The sequence below is a fragment of the Phyllostomus discolor genome, chromosome 1 (genome assembly GCF_004126475.2).
Source record: "Phyllostomus discolor isolate MPI-MPIP mPhyDis1 chromosome 1, mPhyDis1.pri.v3, whole genome shotgun sequence".
Classification (NCBI taxonomy): domain Eukaryota; kingdom Metazoa; phylum Chordata; class Mammalia; order Chiroptera; family Phyllostomidae; genus Phyllostomus; species Phyllostomus discolor.
Genome location: NC_040903.2, coordinates 109,232,366 through 109,252,359, shown reverse-complemented (window position 1 = coordinate 109,252,359; position 19,994 = coordinate 109,232,366). Strand labels below are relative to the sequence as shown.

The 19,994-nt window shown below is 37.6% G+C and overlaps 1 protein-coding gene across 1 annotated transcript in view; it reads left to right on the top strand.

The window, feature by feature from the left end:
• Window positions 1-1,527: 1,527 nt before the first annotated feature.
• The window catches only part of CCDC7 (coiled-coil domain containing 7), a 187,734-nt gene continuing 169,267 nt past the window's right edge, over window positions 1,528-19,994 (top strand). The window contains 4 exon segments of the mRNA XM_028506254.2: window positions 1,528-1,532; window positions 2,152-2,291; window positions 2,294-2,436; window positions 3,803-3,895. Of these exon segments, the coding sequence (XP_028362055.2) occupies window positions 1,528-1,532; window positions 2,152-2,291; window positions 2,294-2,436; window positions 3,803-3,895 (381 nt within the window).

Genomic DNA, 19,994 nt, shown 5'->3' with positions numbered 1-19,994 from the left:
GCTCATTCCCAGTGGGTGGCTTGGAGTATGTTCTAGGACCCCCATGGACCCCTCCAACAGTCTCTTCTGTGAGACGGGCAGTTTCTCTCATTGCTGCAACCACCACAGGTTTTTAACAGCGAGAAGCTTGAAACTTTGTTTTCTCTGGTGCTGGTACCCTTGGTTGCACAGTCTATCTTGCTCTCCCAGTTGTTCCTCCTGGTTTATCCCCACACCAGTGTGGGACTGCTCAGTCCAGGCCACCCACTGCCTCACCTGGCCCAGTCCTACCAACTGCTGCCTTGCTGCACATCCTCTCCATTCCGCTGCCCAGCTCTGCCCCTCCTACCAGTCTGGAAGCATATTTCTTCTTGTAACTCCTTGGCTGTCCTGACTGCCATAGTGTTTATAGTCTGGCTGTTCTGGTTGTTTTTTGTTTTTAAATTGGTTGCTTATCCTTTTTGGTTGTATGAAGAAGTGAAGCATATCTACCTATGCCTTCATCTCAACCTGAAGCTTCTCTAAATCTGGATTTAGGATGCTTTCAATTAAGTAAATATAAGTATTCATCACGTGTGAACTTTATATAAATGTGGACTTCATGGATCTATACGTGAGGTCATTTTCCTAGCACCTGTCAAGAGTTCCATTTTCTTACTGGTTTCTTGAAGTGAGCCCACAGTTCCACCTTCCTGTCTGTTATTACAGATAACTTTCCTGTACCCATCTAAAGTGTACCAACCCATTTGTGCATTAAGCACCCAGTTTCTTCTTGTTTACTCAAGGATATCAACCTGGCAGTTTTTCCTCTCCATCACATACATTTTGCTTTCTCTTGAATAATTTCAATCAGTGTATGTATAGTTTTCCTAAGGCTGGTATGACAAGAGTACCACAAACTGGGTGTCTTAAAACAGTGGAAATTTATTCTGTCACATTTCTGGGGTCTAGCCTTCTGAAATGAACATATTGCAGGTTGCTTATGCTCCACCTTGAAGGGTCTAGGGAAGACTCTTTTCCTGTTTCTTCCTAGCATCTGGTGGGTACTGTCAATTCTTCATATTATATTCCTTGGCTTCAGTTGCATCACTCCAATTCTCTACCTATGTCTTACCTGGCCTTCTTCCTTGTTTGTCTTGTGGCATGTCTTCACATGTCTGTCTTATAATTATACTGGTCATTGGATTTGGGCCTAACAAAAACCAGCATGACCTACATGTTTAACTTGATTACATCAGCAAAGACTGTATTTACAAATGTGGTCATAGTCACAGGTTCCAAGGGGTAGGACTTGAACATAACTTTTTGGAGGACACAGTTTAACCCCAAAACAATGGGACTAGTCTAGGTTTGGAGAGCTTTAGACATAGAGAGCCAATGATTTTCTGTATCAGTTTGGCCAGTCTATCAGATAACTCTCATGGTCAGTATATACTTTCAGACCTCTTTGGGAGGAGGCATTGTCCTGAGTCTTAATCAGCTTTGGAGAGAAAGAGAAGTAGAGTGAAAGTCTTAAGGCCTGCCCAGTCTATACTTCCTTACGATGGCATGACGTTGGTGGACCCCTTATAGTACTCTGCTATACCCTGGGACATATTACTTTCTATGAAAATAGTGATATATTTGAAGAGCATATATTAGTTTCAAAATGAGGGAAAGCTAAGAATAACATATTTTAATTCTTATCTGAAGAATGTTCATTGTTTTTAGAGAGAAAGGAATGGAGGAGAAATTGATGTGAGAGAGAAACATATAGATTGGTTGCTTTGCATATGTGCCCTGACCAGGGATTGAACCCACAACCTTTGGCGCATGGGACAATACTCCAACCAATTTAGCCACACAGCCAGGGCCAATAATAACATTTAAGTTTTCTAAATGTATTCTTTCACTGCTGCCACTGTCTTCTTCTTTCCTGTCAGCACCCATTCTAAATGCCTATACATAAATCAGCCTTCAGTCACCTCTAGGGGAGTCTCACATTTTTTTTTAATTTGATGTTAGGAATGTTTCCATTTTATTTTGTAATTTCTCCAGAGTTGATTTTGGGATTCACCATCTTCATGGCAATTGATAGTCCTGCCATCAGTTAAAATCTGAAATCATCTTTTCTTCACAGGGAGGACTAAAGTTTTTTCACCTATAACTTAGAAGCCAAATAACAAAATGAAGGCCAGTAAAACATCTGTTGTCCTCTAGTAATAAACTGGCAAATGTTCCAGAATTAAGTTACAGAAAAGGAGTACTTAATTCACCATTGTCACCTAAACCAAAGGAAAAACAAAGTTCAAAATTAATACGTGATAAACTTGAACAATGGTTTTAAGATCTCCACCAACGGGAGAATCCATTGTGAGGTATGCTTTGCCCATTCCATCAAGTAAGACAAAGGAGTTAATAGCAGAAAATGAATTGCTCAGGAAAATTACCAAGCATCTGAAGATGGGTAAGTCACTTGTTGGTCCTTGTGTTGAGGGTCCTCATGACCTTCCCCAGGTTTAGTGATTTGCTAGGGTGGACTCAACTGGACTCAGCATAAGTCATATCAATAGCTAAGATTTATTACAGTGAAAGGATACAAAGCAAAATTAGCAAAGGAAAAAGACATGTGGGTGAACTGTAGAGAAAAACAGGTTGAACTTCCAAGATTCCTCTCCCTTTGGAGTCACAGAAGACATGTTTAAGTCTTCCCACAACAAACTGTGACAAAACATATGAAATGTGTACAAGATATGTTCATTGGAGACTCAGTGCCCAGGGTTTTATAAGAGCTTGATCACTTTGGTATTCTTTGCTTGTCATGTATCAAAATTACAGACTTCTTGCCCTGGCTTGGGTAGCTCAGTAGATAGAGTGCTGGCCTGTGAACCAAAGGGTCACCAGTTTGATTCCCAGTCAGGCCACATGCCTGGGTTGTGGGCCAGGTTCCCAGCAGGGGGTATGTAAGAAGGAACGACACATTGATTTCCCTCCCTCCTCTCCCTCATTTCCCCCTCTGTCTAAAAATAAAAAAAATAAATGTCTTTAAAAAAGAAATTTCAGACTCTCTGAAGGAAAGCAAATTTTCAGCTTAATTGTTTGTACAAAAAGTTTAGGGACAGTGATCCATTAATCAGTTAATGAATGGTGGGGACTTTCTTGAATTCTAAGTTCTGAGATGCAAGCAGAGTTTTCTAAAAACTAGGTTTTTCGAAGTCCCATACCTGTTATGTCAACTCTTTTTTGCACTTTAGAAACTTGAGCTCTTAGTGTTAGGAAAGAAATCTCCCTTTTTCTGGGTTTCTTTTGCCCAGTGATATAGAATTGAATTGGAAATGTAGCAAACACCAAGTGGGAACATCAAGGAATAGCACAAACATAAAAAGAATATAGTTTGTAGAACTTGCAAAATAGAAGTTTGCTCAAAGTTTGAGGGTTTAGTTTAGAGAATTTGCTTTAAAAATTATTGCTTCTGGTCTCTCTATTTTCCCCACTCTCTTCAAACAAGAAGTTTGAGTCAGATTTTGAGGAATATTTTGGTGGTAAGTAGAGGTGATGCTTCAGCAATGCGTAGGCAGATTCTCTAATTTTAGATATCTGTCAACACAGAAGTGGAAGCATTTTAGGGCATCTCTTGCTAGGAAATAGCATCAAGGACTGTTGCTCATCACTTCTTTGTGATGATAGAAGATGGGGAACGAGATAGAAACATTTAAGTTTATGACACTGGCAGAAATAAATGTTACTGCTAAAAAGGTCCTGATATGGTGATTTAATATCTTTTTAAGTTTACTATAATAATTTAAACTATGAAAGTACTTAATTTACTTTGATTTTCTCATAGGTTGTTTCTACTTTGGAAGAAACCTATGGAATTAGCAATGAAAATGTAGCAAAACCATTTGTGAAGACCAAACATGAAGAATTATCTTTATCTGTAAGTATGCATAACCCTAATGTAGAGACATTGACACTGAAAAGGCCTAAACTTTTTTTGTCGTTCCATGTATGTTTACAGAATGAATTTCCCATACATTATAATGATCCTCTGCTAGTGTCAGAATAATGATGGTATAAGAGATCCCTTTGGTCTCTCTCACTGAAATTTCAGTGATTTCAACAGCTATAACCCAACAAAGGATTCACTACTCAACATACAGGCATGCCTGAGAGATCCATGCATGGAAGCATCTAAAGTTGGGCAAGCAGGAACAAATGGTAGGTGAGAAGGTTGTAACCTGAGACCAGCCATGGATGCAGCCCTGCATCTGGGAGCTCATGGCAGAGCACAGTCAGAGAGGGGGAGAAAACCAGTTATGGCTAGCACTCCCTTCAACTAGAAGGAGCACAGAAATTTGGCGGGCATTCTTGTTGGAGAGAGCAGCACAAGCTGTGGCTGAGCCTGGAGATCTTTGAAAGGGCACAGTATGGGGATGCTACTGTGGCTGTTGGGTGGTTAGAATTCCAGACAAAGAAGGAAAGTCTTGAAGACTGGCTATTTCCATGAATGACCAAAAGTTTGCCTTCCTTTGCCCTTGATAATGGGTTGTGGAGCACATTATCTGCAAACATGAGAAATAGTATTACAGAATCACTATGTCCCCAGAGCTAAGGGTATACTCTGTAACTGATTCCTGGTCCAGGGGCAGAGGGGGGGCCCCATGGAGATCTGAGGTGCCATTACCAGGAAGTACAAAACAAAGAAGGTGACTGGGTTTCCCCATATAATGTCACCACCAAGAATTATGGCTGCACTGATATTAGCTGTAGGGGTCAGCAATGGGATTTCACACGAGCTGGAAAAAAAAAAAGAAAAAAGAAAAAGAAAACAAATGTGATTCAGTGCCACTACCAGAAAATAATAGAAAGATCTCTTCACAGTGAACTGCTGAGAAGTGCCACTAATATATAGATCTAGACAGAAAGGAACTGCCAAATACCATGAATAACCCAGTAGTAAAGGCAGCTCAGAAAGAAAATGAAAAATCTAGACTTCCAACCAAGATGGAGGTGTAGGTAGTTATACTTAGCCTCCTTGCACAACCAAAAGAAGAATGAAGAATGTAAATATAGAAAATAACCAGAACTGCCTAATATCAAACTGTATGGAAGTTCTACAACCATGGAGTCAAAGAAGAAACATTTATCCAGATTGGTAGAGAACCAGTGGAGTCTCCAGAGTGGAGATAGGCAGCCAGGGTGGAGAGGATGTGCAGCAAGGTGGTGGCTGGCAGACTGGACAGTCCCACTTTTACATGTGGATAAGGTGGGAGGAACAACTGAAGAGTGAGAAAGACTGAATGACCCAGGGTCCCAGCCTGGGGAATAAAGCCTCAAAACCTCTGTCTGTAAAAATCTGTGGGAAATGCAGGGTGGGAGAAACTCCCACCCTCACAGGAGAGTTGTTGGAGAGACCCACAGGGTCTTAGAACATACACAAGCCCACCCATTGGGAATCAGTGCCAGAAGGGCTCAATTTGTGTGTGGTATGGGGGGAAATGACTGAAAGCTGTCTGAGAGCTGAACAAGTGGCATTATCCCCATCTCTTGACCCCTTCACCACAATCAATACCACAATGCAACAATGTGGATTGCCCTGTCCTGGCAAAATACCTAAGGCTCTGCCTCTTACAATGTAACAGGCATGCCAAGAAAAAAAAATGGCCTAAATGAAAGAACAGATCAAAATTCCAAAAATAGAACTAAGCAATGGAGAAGAAATAGTCAACCTTTCAGATGCAGAGTTCACTGATAATCAGGACACTCACAGGAAAGATTGGAGTATGGCTGCAAAATAAACAGAAGAGGTGAAGGCTATATTAAGTGAATGAAAAATATACAGGAAACCAACAGTGAAAAGTAGGAAACTGGGACTCAAATAACGATTTGGACCAGAAGGAAGAAATAAACATTCAACCAAAAACAGAATGAAGAAATAAGAGTTCAAAAAAATGAGGAGAAGCTTAGGAATCTCTGGGAAAACTTTAAACATTCCAACATCTAAATCAGAGGGGTGCCAGAAGGAGAAGAGGAAGAGTAAGAATTTGAAAACTTACTTGGAAAAATAATGAAGGAGAATTTCCCTAATCTGGCAAAGGAAGTAGATTTCCAGGATGTCCGGAAGCTCAAAGAGTCCCAAAGAAGTTGGACCCAAGGAAGTACACACCAAAGCACATCATAATTACATTACTCAAGATTGAAGATAAGCAGCAAAAGGAGAAAAGGAGAGCATTGCCCACAAGGAGTTCCCATAAGACTAGCAGCTGTTTTCTCAAAAGAAACCTTAGAGGCAAGGAGAGACTGGAAAGAAGTATTCAAAGCCATGAAAGGCAAGAATCTACATCCAAGATTACTCTATCCAGGAAAGCTATCATTCAGAATGCAGGGCAGATAAAGTGTTTCCCAGATAAGATCAAGTTAAAGGAGTTCATCATGACCAAGCCCTTGTATGAACTGTTTAATAGGGACTTATTCTAAGAAAAAGAAGAGATCAAAACTTTACACATTAAAATGACAACAAACTCACAACTATCAACAACTGAACCTGAAAACAAAACAAAAACAAAAAACAAACTGAGCAACAACTAGAATAGGAACAGAATCACAGAAATGGGATCACATGGTTTGTCAGTGGGGAAAGGGGGGTGGTGAATGGGGGAAAAGGTACAGGGAATAAGTAGCATAAATGGTAGGTAGAAAATAGGCAGCCGGGGGTTAAGAATAGTATAGAAAATGTAGAAGCCAAAGAACTTATATGTAGGACCCATGGACATGAACTGAGGTTGGGGAATGGGTGTGGGATAGGGTTGCAGGGTGGAATACATTTTAGTCAATGAAATGTATTAAAAAATAGAAACATAGAAATGACTCAGAGGGAAAGGGAGAGAGACTTAAGCACAGTGGGATTAATCTGATTCCATCAGAAAAAAAAAAACAAGATAAGATTTATAGGCATACCAGAAGAAGAAGAGAAAGAGGAGGAAATGGAGAGCCTATTCAAATTGTTGATGAGAATTTCTCAAAACTATGGAAAGATTCAGATCATTGCATCCAAGAAGCAAACAAAATTAGTTACTTCAATCCAAAGAGGCCTTCTTCAAGGCACATTGTGCTAAAATTGTCACAAATTAATGACAAAGCAAGAATTCTCATGGCAGCCAGATAAGAAGAAACCTACAAAGCCCCCTGGTTATCATTGTACTTCTCAGCATAAACTCTACAAGCCAGAAGACAGTGGGTACAAACACAGGGTCTGGCATAAATAATGCCCCTCTTTTTTATTACAAAATTTTAATGACAATATCATAAGCACGTAATTCTGTTACATAACTATCACACTCAAGCAATACCATATGACATATTAAGTGAAATGGTTTAATTAAAACTATAAATTATTATACCCATACTATTACCCTACCAACCATACTCAAGCAGTCATTACTTTTGCTGGATCCCATATTTAAACTACTGAAAGAGAGAAATTACCAGTCAAGAATAATATAACTAGCAAAGTTATCCTTTAGATATGAAGAAGTGAGATTTCTCCAGACATAAAGAAACTGAAGGATCTTGGTCACCACAAGACCGCTATTGTAGGAATATTCAAAGAGGTTATGCTACCTGAAAGAAAGAACACAAGGCCACAACCCTGCAATAAGATCATCAGCATCCTTTAGCATAAACAGAGACAATTTATGAAAACAAAACATGAAGGAGAGGGGGTAAGTGTCTGTTTCCAAAGAAGGCCTGGAATTGGACAGATTCAAAGGGGAAAAAAAATCTGTATATATGAAACTTTCTTTTTCATAAACCTAATGGTAATCACACACAGAATATCCAAATTGAGACACATAGCTTAAAAAAAGAAGAAACAGAGGAAATAATTTTAGAATACCACCAAGCAAAGACCACAGACAGAAATACAAAGGAAAAGTACTATTGGAAGCACAGAGCTATTGGAAAACAAAAGAAAAATGGCTATAGAAAATACTCATACATCAATAATTACCCTAAATAGAAATGGACTGAATTCACCAATGAAGAGACAGAGAGTAACGGATTGGATCAGATAATAAAGCCCAACCACATGCTGCCTCCAGGAGACACATTTCAGGTGCAAAGACAAAGTTAGACTCAAAGTGCAAGTTCAAAAGAAGATTCTCTAGACAAATAACATCCACAGAAAAGCAGGTGTAGCCATACTTACATCTGACAAAATAGATTTTGAAATAATAAAGGTGACAAGGTACAAAAATGGACATTTTGTAATGATAAAGGGGATACTACATCAATAAGACATAAATTTGATAAATAACTAAAGAGAGGAACTAAATGTGATTAATAATGTAAATTAAAAATTGAGGCTTGCAGTCATAACTCACTAGGTAATTTTTACTTTGTCACTCTTATTAAACCATATGTTTTAAAAATAGTGTTTTAAAAAGACAGTATCTGAAATAAAATGAAATTTCAAAGAGGAAAACACAAAGAAGACATACCACTTCTTAATATATATGCACACAGGGACCACTGGAATATGTAAAGCTACTACTCACAGAACTGAAGGGAGACACTAACAAAAACACAGTCATAGTTGGGGACTTTAATACTACTCCTTTGACAGCTCTAGATTGACCAACCAAGCAGAAATTCAATAAAGAAATATTAGCCTTAAATTACACATGAGAGCAAATGAACATAATTGGCCTTTATAATTTTTCATTCCAGAACATGATTATACATTCTCCAGTGCACATGGAACATTCTTAAGGATAGACCATATGTTGGATCACAAAACTAGCCTCAACAAATTTAAGAAGGCTGAAATCATACCAAGTATATTCTCTAACCACAGGGCTTCAAAATTAGACATCAACTGCAAAACAGAAGTAGAGAAATCCAAAATTATGTGGAGATTAATCAATATATTACTGAAAGTGACTGGGTCAAATAAGAATTAAAGATGTGATAAAAGATATAGAGAGACAACTGAGACTGACAGTATAACATATCAAAATCTTTGGGATCAGTGAAAGCAGTAATAAGGGGGATGTTAATATCATTATAGGCATATCTCAAGAAAAAAAGAAGTCCCAAGTAAACAACATAACAAAAAAAGAACAAAAGCAAGCCAAAGTCAGCAGAAGAAAGGAAACAAAAACTAGAACAGAAATGAATAAAATAGGGAACAAAAAGACTATACACAAAATTAATGCAACAAAGAGCCAATTCTTCAAAAAGATTAATAAAACTGACAAACCCCTGGCTAGACTCACTAAGGGAAAAAGAGAAAAGACTCATAAATAAAATCAGAAATGAAAGAGAAGTTACCACAGACACCACATGTATACAAAGGATTATACTAGAATACTGTGAAAGATCATATGCCACCAAATCCAATAACCTAGAAGAAATGGATAAATATCTACAAGTACATGACCTTCCTAGACTGACTCATGAAGAATTGGAAAATATAAATTGTTCAACAGTAAGGAAATTGAAAAAAAGTCAAAACCACCCCAAAAATTGAAGTCCAGGACCAGATGGCTTTGCTAGTGAATTCTACCTATCCTTCTCAAACTCTTCTAAAAAATTGAAGAAGTGGCAATGCTTACTAACACATTTTATGAGGCCATCATAACTCTGATACCAAAACCTGGCAAAGATAACATGCACACACACACATGCACAACTACAGATCAATATCTCTGATGAATACACATGTAAAAATACTGGCAAAGTGAATACAACAATATATTAAAAGAAATAATACACCACAAGCAAGTGGGTTTTATTTTAAGGTCACAAGCATCATTCAACATATGCAGATCAATGTCATGCACCACATTAACAAAACAAAGGATAGAAATTATATGATCTTACCAATAGATGCAAAAAAGCATTTGATAAGGTAAAACATCCAGTTATGATTAAAACAATAAAATAGGTATACAGGAGAGTACCTCAACATAATGAAGGCCATATGTGACAAAATCTCAGCCAGTATCACACTCAATGGTGAAAAACTGAAAGCTATCCTCTAAAATCCGGAGCAAGACAAAGGTGCTCACTCTCATCACTCTTATTCAACATAGTGCTGAAAGTCCTAGCCCAATGAATCAGATGAGAAAAAAACAAAAGACATCCAAATTGGGAAGGAAGAAGAGAATGTGTGACTTTCTGCAGATGACATGATTATACAGAAAATGTTAAAAACTTCAACCAAATATTAAGTTGCTGGTTATCAGAGGGATGGAGGTTGGGGGACTTAGAAGTGGCCTAATATATGAAGATGGAAGATGATTTGAATTTGGTGGGCACAAAATACAATATTTAGATCATGTGTCATAAAAATATACACCTGAAATCTGTATAATTAACCAATATCATCACAATAAATTTATTTAAAAATTAAGTTAAAAATTAAAAATCATGCCTTAAATACCTTTGTAGTTTCAAGATTTTTGATTATCAATAATGTTTTTTTAAAGTGTTCTGAAGAAAATAATAAAACAAAGGCACAAAAAACAACAAAAATGATCCTCTTAGGTAATGAAAATAGTGTACTGATTTCTCCATCCTCTGCAAACAACGCTTATCTTAAGTTTAATTAAAGCTTATTTATATGCCTTTTAATGCTAATGCTTTTATTTTGAAGCATATGATTGGCTGTTAGTTTGAGATGTATATTCTTTTTTTTCTGGTATCTCACATATTATTTTTAAAATATATTTTATTGATTATGCTATTACAGTTGTCCCATTTCCCCTCTTCACTCTCCTCCACCCTGCACACCCTTTCCCACCCACATTACCCCTTTTAGTTCATGTCCATGTGTCATAAGTTCTTTAGCTTCTACATTTCCCATACTATTCTTACCCTCCCCCTATCTATTTTCTACCTACCATCTATGCTACTTTTTCTCTGTATTTTCCCCCCTCTCTCCTCCTCGCACTCCCCTGTTGCTAACCCTCCATGTAATCTTCATTTCTGTAATTCTGTTCCTGTTCTAGTTGTTTGCTTAGTTCTTGTTTTTGTTTTGGTGTGGTTGTTAATAATTGTGAGTTTGCTGTCATTTTACTGTACCTGTTTTTTATCTTCATTTTCTTAGATAAGTCCCTTTAACATTTCATAAAATAAGGGCTTGGTGATGATGAACTCCTTTAACTTGACCTTATCTGAGAAGCACTTTATCTGCCCTTCCATTCTAAATGAAAGCTTTGCTGGATAGAGCAATCTTGAATGTAGGTCCTTGCCTTTCATGACTTGGAATACTTCTCTCCAGCCCCTTCTTGCCTGCAAGGTCTCTTTTGAGAAATCAGCTGACAGTCTGATGGGAACTCCTTTGTGGGTAACTATCTCATGCTGCTTCTAGGATTCTCTCCATTTTAATCTTGGCTAATATAATTATGATGTGCCTTGGTGTGTTCCTCCTTGGTCCAACTTCTTTGGACTCTCTGAGCTTCCTGGACTTCCTGGAAGTCTATTTCCTTTGCCAGATTGGGGAAGTTCTCCTTTATTATTTGTTCAGATAACGTTTCCACTTGTTGCTCTTCCTCTTCCCTTCCAGTACCCCTATATTCGGATGTTGGAACGTTTAAAGCGGTTCTGGAATTTCCTAAGCCTCTCCTGATTTTTTGAATTCTTGTTTTTCTGTTCTTTTCTGTTTGGTTGTTTCTTTTTTCTTTCTGGTCCACTCCATTGATTTGAGTCCCAGTTTCCTTCCCATCACTATTGGTTCCCTGTGCATTTTCCTTCATTTCACTTAGTGTAGCCTTCATTTTTCCATCTAATTTATGACCAAATTCAACCAATTCTGTGAGCATCCTGATCACCAGTGCTTTGAACTGTGCATCTGATAGTTTGGCCATCTCTTGGTTGCTCAGTTGTGTTTGCTCTGGACCTTTGATCTCTTCTTCCATTTGGCCCAGCTTTTTTTGTTTGTTTGTTTTGTTTTGTTTTTGTTTTTATTTTAAAAAAAAAAAAACTCTTGTCATGCCTGTTATGTGTGAGGGGAAAAGCCTTAGGTGTTCACGAGGGCAGGGCAACCCAGTTCTGGGTTGTGATTCTGTATGTGGGGGTGGAGTCCAAGAGGGAACAATGGTGCTTGCTCTGCTCTCTCCTGGATTTCAATCCCTTCCCCCACTTCCCCCAAGCAAACTGGGCCTTTCTGGTGCTGATTCCCAGGTGGGTGGGCTTGTGCACATTGTAGGACCCTGTGAGTCTCTCCAAGGAACTCTCCTGTGAGGCTTGGAATCTCTCCCTGCACTGCAACCTTCACAGGTGTCCCCAGTCGGTGCCTTGGGGTTTTCTTTCCCGGTGCTGGGACCCTGGGTTGCATGGTTGGTCTCACTCCCCAGCCTCACCTTCGTTATCTGAGCAGGCGAATTGGGACAGCCTGGTCAGCCAGCTGCCTTGCACGCCATGCCTTGCTTCACAATCTCTGCCTCGCTGGGTCTTTCCGTTGCCACCCTGCGCCTGGGGTCTGCCAGCTGCTGCCTGCTCACCCAGGGTCTGCCTGCCTGCCTCCATCTTGCTCACCTGGTGCCACTGCTTTTGGTGCTGTGCCCCCTCTCTGCCTGGCCGCCCAACTCCTCTCCACCTTACAGTCTGGATGAATGTGTCTGTTTTAATTCCTTGGTTGTTGGGCTTCCATAAAGTTCAATTTTTTGTCAGATCTGGTTATTATCTTGTTTCTAAATTGTTGCTGACCTTATATTGGTTGTATGAGGAGGCACAGTGTGTCTACCTACGTCTCCATCTTGGCCAGGAGTCTCTGAGATGTATATTCTTTATCATGTTAACAGTTTCTTCTATTTCTAGTTTGATAAATAACAAAACAGTAAAGAAGTTATTGAATTAAAGAATTTTTTATTGTATATATTGAAGTTATGTAACTATTAGGGTGAAAATGTAGTTTTTAAAAGTCTATTAATAAGATGAATTATTTTAAATATTTCTTAGTATTCAACTGTACTTTAATGTGCTTTACTTATAATAAGTATTTTTTCTTTTGTAATTGTTTTTATTAGGCAGAGATTGATTTTGGCTTTTGTTAATAGAACATTTATGTTGAGTCTTTTAATCAATGAACATGATATATCTTTATTTTTTAGAGTTTATTTGACTTCTTTCATCAGAATTTTGTAATTTTTTAAGAACAATCTGACAGTAACCAAAGGGGAGGTGGGAGGGGATAATGGGGGGAGGGGGAAAGGGTTTTCAGGAACAACTATAAAGGACACATGGACAAAACCAAGGTGGAGGGCAGAAGCAAGGGAGGGAGGTGGGGATGGCTGGGGTGGGGGGAAGTGTGGGGGGTAACACAGACAACTGTAATTGAACAACAATGAAATAATTTTAAAAATTTTGTAATTTCACCCTCAAATCTTGTACATGATTTGTTGGGTTTATATATTAATATTTAATGTTTTTGGAATTACTTTTAGTGGCATTATGTTTTAAAATTGTTTTCACATATTGCTGGAATGTAGAAATATGATTGATTTTTGTTTGTTGATCTTATACAGCATGGGGGAAAAGTAGGTTTCACTTATTTGCATGGAAAATAATATAATATTTAATAATAATGATACAAGAAGAATTATATTTCGTTGTACTCACAACTGTACCTAATTTTGCCTCACACTGTATTTTGCAACCTTGTTCAATGTAGTTTTTCATTGTAGGAACTTTTCTGAATATTTATTGGGGTTTTTTATATAGGCAATTATGTCACCTTTAAATAAGGACAATTTTACTTCTTCCTATTCAATATGATTTCTTTGTATTTCTTCTCTTGTGTTACTGTGCTGGCTCGGTTCCCAGTATTATATTTAATAATAGTGATGAGAACAGACATCCTTGACTCATTCTGACTGCTACTTACAGACAAGGGAGGAAAAATAGTTCTCTGCTTGCTTCCACCAGTGCCACTCAGGTGGCAGAACTGGAGTGCCACCTACTACAGCTGGTTAGGTGGTGGAGATCCACTCTCTAGCCCTGCTGAAACCACCCTCATGGGGAATAAGGAAGGCCAGCTTTCATTGCCACATTGTTTTGTAGCCCTATTTACATATCTGGGGTGGTGGTGCAGTTTTTTCTTGGTGTTTGGCTCAAGTATAATAGGTATTGTCAAAAAGGTTATGTGTTATGGTAGAGACACCTTTCCACATTCTTTGGCTTTTCTTAAGGATTTTTTTTTTTGGTCTTTTTAGACTTAGCATTTTTATTATTGTCAGTTCCAAGCTGCAGTGTTTTCCAGTGCTCTCCATTCATTTTATATATATGTAAAAAGAAACCTAAGGAACTCATTATCCCTCAAGTTTCAAGATCCCTGTCTTTCTCTTTCATCTTTCAGAAATTCCTGGGTTTGTTATATTACATCTAGTATATTTTAGTTGTAGAGAGAAGATTAGAGGAATGAGCCTAGTACATCATGGTCAGAACTAGAAGTTCAAAATTATTTATCTTTGATATAGTTCTATGTTCTGATGTCTGCTTTGACTGATACCAGCTTTCTTATGATTAGTAATGCATGTTATATCTCCTATTTTTTTACTTTATTTTTATTGTTTATACTATTACAGATGTTCCCATTCCCTCCCCTTTTTCTACATTCCCCATGCTGTCACTACCCCCTTCTCTCTGGCTATCAGCACACTGTTGCCTCTGACTATGGGTTATGCATATATCTTCTTGACTAATCCCTTCATGTTCGTTTATCCAGTCCACTGTCCCCCTTCCCCTCTGACATCTTTTAGTCTGTTCTGTATATCCATGCCTCTGTTTCTATTTTGCTTCTCAGTATGTGTTTTTTTAACTTCTTCTTCTTTTTTTTTTTTAAAGTGACTCGGTGCAACACTGCTATTCTTTTTTTTTTTTAAGATTTTATTTATTTTTAGAGGGGAAGGGAGGGAGATAGACAGAGAGAGAGAGAAACATCAATGTGCGGTTGGGGGGGTTATGGCCTGCAACCCAGGCATGTACCCTGGATGGGAATCGAACCTGGGACACTTTGGTTCCCAGTCTGCGCTCAATCCACTGAGCTACACCAGTCAGGGCTAACTTCTTTTTTATTGTTGTTCAGGTACAGTTGTCTCCATTCCCCCCCACCACCACTTACCTCAACCTCAATGTATTTTGTTCATTAGATTCCACACACAAGTAAGATCATATGGAATTTATCTTTTACCAACTGGTTTATTTCAGTTCGCATAATAATATTCAGGTCCATTCATGCTGTCACAAAAGGTAAGATTTCTTCTTTTTATGACTGTGTAGTATTCCATTGTGCAGATGTACCACAGCTTTTTAATCCACACATCTACTGATGGCCACTTGGTCTGTTTCCATATCTTGGCTATTGTAAATAATGTTGTTATGAACATAGGGATGCATAAATTTTCTGATTGGTGTTTTGGGATTATTAGGATATATTCCCAGAAATGGGATTGCTGGGTCAAAAGGCAGTTCCATTTCTTGAGGAAACACCATATTGTTTTCCATATTGGCTGCACAAGTCTGTATTCCCACCCACAGTGCACTACTAGGGTTCCTTTTTCTTCACATCTTTGCCTGTACTTGTTGGTTGATTTGTTTATGGTATACATTCTGGTAGGTGTGAGATGATATTTCCTTATGGTTTTAATTTGCATCTTTCTGATGATTAGTCACACTGAACATCTTTTCATATGTCTGTTGGCCATCTGTATGTCCTCTTTGGAAAAATGTCTACTTATGTCCTTTGCCCACGTTTTAATTGTATTGTTTGTTTTTTTGGTGCTATATAAGACATTTACATATTTTGGATATTAACCCCTTATAAGATGTTTCATTGGCAAATGTGTTCTCTTGTATAGTGGGTTTCTGTTTTATTTTACCAATGATTCCTTTAGGTGTGTAGATGCTTTTTAATTCGATGTAGTCCTGTTTGTTTATTTTTTCCCTTGTTTCCCTTGGCCTAGGAGATATAATGGCAAAAATCATTCTATGAGATATGTCTTAGATTTTAGTGCCCATGTTTTCTTTTAGGATTTTTACAATTTTTTAACTTACATTTAAGTATTTTATCCATTTTGAGTTTATTCTTGTTATGGAGTGAATTGGTGGTATAGTTTTATTTTTTTATATATCTGTCTGATTTTTCTAAAACCATTTTTGAAGAGATGTTTTAAAAAATTATATTTTACTGATTATGTTGTTATAATTGCCCCATATTTTCCTCTATTACCCTCATCCCCTCATTCCCCTCATTACCCTCATCCACCCAGCCCCTCCACTCCCTCAGTCAATCATCACACTCTTGTACATGTCCACAGCGACTATTCTGTAAGTACCAGTTTGAACTTCTTTTTCTTTCTTTTCTTTTTAAAATTTTTTAATTTAATTGTTGTTCAAGTACAGTTTTCTGTCTTTTACTCCCATCCCAGCCAACCCCCACAGCCCTCTTCACCTCCCTCCCATTTCTACCCCTCCTAGTTTTAGTCCATGTGTCCTTTATACTTGCTCCTGTAAACTTGTTCCCCTTTCCCCTGAAATTCCCTCCCCTCTTCCCTCTGGTTAGCTTGTTCTCTATTTCAGTGTCTTTGGTTATATTTTGCTTGCTTGTTTGTTTTGTTGTTTAGGTTCCTGTTAAAGGTGAGATCATATGGTATTTGATTTTCACTGCCTGGCTTATTTCGCTTAGCATAATGCTCTCCAGTTCCATCCATCCTGTCACAAAGGGTAGCAGCTCCTTCTTTCTCTCTGCTGCAAAGAATTCCATTGTGTAAATGTACCATAGTTTTTTGATCCATTCATTTACTGATGGGCACTTAGGTTGCTTCCAGCACTTGGCTATTGTAAATTGTGCTGCTATGAAAATTGGGGTGCATAGGTTCTTTTGGATTGGTGTTTTAGTGTTCTTAGGATGTAGTCCCAGCAGTGGAATTGCTGGGTCAAAAGGCAGATCCATATTTAGTTTCTGAGGAAGTTCCATACTGTTTTCTATAGTGGTTGTACCAGTCTGCAATCCCACCAACAGTGCACTAGGGTTCTCTTTTCTCCACAGCCTCTCCAACATTCGTTGTTTGTTGCTTTGTTTATGATGGCCATTCTGACTGGTGGGAAGTGGTTATCTCATTGTGGTTTTAATTTGTATCTCCTGATAGCTAGCAATACTGAGCATCTTTTCATATGTCTCTGGATCCTATGGAGAAGTGTCTGTTTTCCTTTGAGAAGTGTCTGTTCAAGTCCTCCTTGGAGAAGTGTCTGTTCAAGTCTTTTGCCCATTTTTTAATTGGGTTGGTTGTCTTAGAGTGGAGTCGTGTAAGTTCTTTATATATTTTGGAGATTAAACCCTTGTCTGAGGTATCATTGGCAGCTATGTCTTCCCATACGGTTGGTTCTCTTTTTATTTTAATACTGTTTTTTCTTTAGCTGTGCAGAAGCTTTTTATTTTGATGAGATCCCATTTGTTTATTCTTTCCTTTATGTCCGTTGCTGTATGGGACATATCAGTAAAAATGTTGCTGTGTGAAATACCTGAGATTTTCCTGCCTATGTTCTCCTCTAGGACTTCAATGGTGTCATGGATTAGATTTAAGTCTTTTATTCACCTTGAATTTATTTTTGTGTATGGTGTAAGTTGGTGATCAAGTTTCATATTTTTGCATGTAGCTGTCCAACTCTCCCAACAGCATTTTTTGAAGAGGCTGTTTTTACTCCATTTTATGTTGCTGCTCCCTTTGTCAAATATTAGTTGACCATAGAGACTGGGGTTTATTTCTGGGCTGTCTATTCTGTTGCATTGGTCCATTTGTGTGTTCTTATGCCAATATCAGGCTGTTTTGATTACAGTGGCCTTGTAATACAGTTTGATATCAGGTATTATGATCCCTCCTACTTAGTTCTTCTTTCTCATAGTTGCTGTAGCTATTCACAGTCATTTATGGTTCCATATAAATTTTTGAAGTATTTGTTCTATATCTGTGAAATATGCCATAAAATTTGTCTGTGAAATACTTTAATAAGTATTGCATTAAATCTATAAATTGCTTTGGGTATTATGGATATTTTGATTATGTTAATTTTTCTGATCCATGAATATAGTACATGTTTCCATTTGTTTGTGTCATCCTTAATTTCTTTCTTCAGTGTTGTGTAGTTTTATCAGTATAGGTCTTTTACTTCCTTGGTTAGGTTCATTCCTAGATATTTTATTTTTCTTGTTACTATATCAAATGCCATATTTTTTTCCTGATTTCCATTTCTGATGTATCATTGTTGGTATACAAAAATGCCTTTGATTTTTGAATATTGACTTTTTATCTTGTTGTTTTGACAAATTCATTCATGAGGTCGAGCAGTTTTTTTGGTGGAGCCTATAAGGTTTTCTATGTACACTATCATGTCATCTGCAAACAATGACAGGTTTGTTTTCTCTTTTTCAATTTGGATGCCTTTTATTTATTTTTATTGTCTGATTGCTGTGGCTAGGACTTCCAATATTATGTTAAATAGAAGTGGTGAATGTGAGCAACCTTGTCTTGTTCCTGATCTTAGTGGGAAAGTTTTATGCTTTTGCACATTGAGTATGATGTTGGCTGTAGGTTTCTTGCATATGGCCTTTATTATGTTGGGGAATTTTCCCTCTATTCCCACTTTGCTGAGTGGTTTAATCATAAGTGGGTGCTGTACCTTATCAAATGCTTTTCCCATATCTACTGATATGATCATGTGATTTTTGTCTTTGCTTTTGTTTATGTGATATATGACATTTATTGGTTTGCAAGTATTGTACCATCCTTGCATCCCTGGGATGAATCCCACTTGGTCATGGTGCATGATCTATTTAATGTATTGCTAGATTCAGTTTACCAACATTTTGTTTAGGATTTTAGCATCTATGTTCATCAGCGATATTGGCCTGAAGTTTTCTTTCTTTGTTGTGTCTTTATCTGGTTTTGGAATCAAGATGATGCTCACTTCATAAAAAGAGTTTGTGAGTCTTCTGTCTTCTTGGATTTTTGGAATAGTCTGTGAAGGATAGGGTTTAGTTCTTCCTTGATTGCTTTGTAGAATTCTCCTGTGAAACCATCTAGTCCAGGGCTTTTGTATGTCGGGAGTTTTTTGATTACTGTTCAATTTAGTCAGCTGTTATTGGTGTGTTCAGGCTTTCTGCTTCTTCTTCATTGAGTTTTGTAAGATTATATTTTTCTAGAAATTTGTCCATTTCACCTAGGTTTTCCAATTTCTTGGTGTGTAGATTTTCATAGTAATTTCTTATAACGCTTTGTATTTCTGTGGTGTCAGTTGTAATCTCTTCTGTTTCATTTCTGATTGTGTTTATTTGGGTCTTCTGTTTTTTTTTTTCTTGTTGAGTATGCTTAAAGGCTTGTCAGTTTTGTTTATTTTTTCAAAGAACCAGCTCCTGGATTTATTGATCCTTAGAATTATGATTTAGACTCTATGTCGTTTAATTCTTCTCTGATCTTGGTTATTTCCTTCCTTCTACTTGCTCTCGTATGTCTTTGTTGTTGTTCTTCAAGGTCTTGTAGATGTAGGGGTAAGATTGTTTATTTGAAATGGTTCTATCTTTTTTAGGCAGGCCTGTATTGCTATGAACTTTCCTCTCAAGAGTGCCTTCCCTGTATCCCATAAATTTTGGTTTGTTGTGAGTTAATTTTCATTTGTTTCCAGAAACTTTTTGATTTCTTCATTGATCTCATTCTCGACCTATTCATTATTTAATAGCATGCTATTCAATGTCCATGAGTCTGAGTGCTTTTGAGTTTTCCTCAAGGTTGGTTTCCAGTTTCAGTCCCTTATGGTCAGAGAAAATGCTTGATATGACTTCAATTTTCTTGAATTTGTTTAGGCTAGTTTTGTGTCCTATCATGTGGTCTGTCTTTGAAAATGTTCCATGTGCATTTGAAACATATGTGCATTTTGCTTTTTTGGTATGAAAGGCTCTCTCTATACATACCAGTAAAGTCCATTTGATCTAAGGCATTGTTCAATGCCACAATAGCTTTGTTGATATTTTCTTTGGAAGA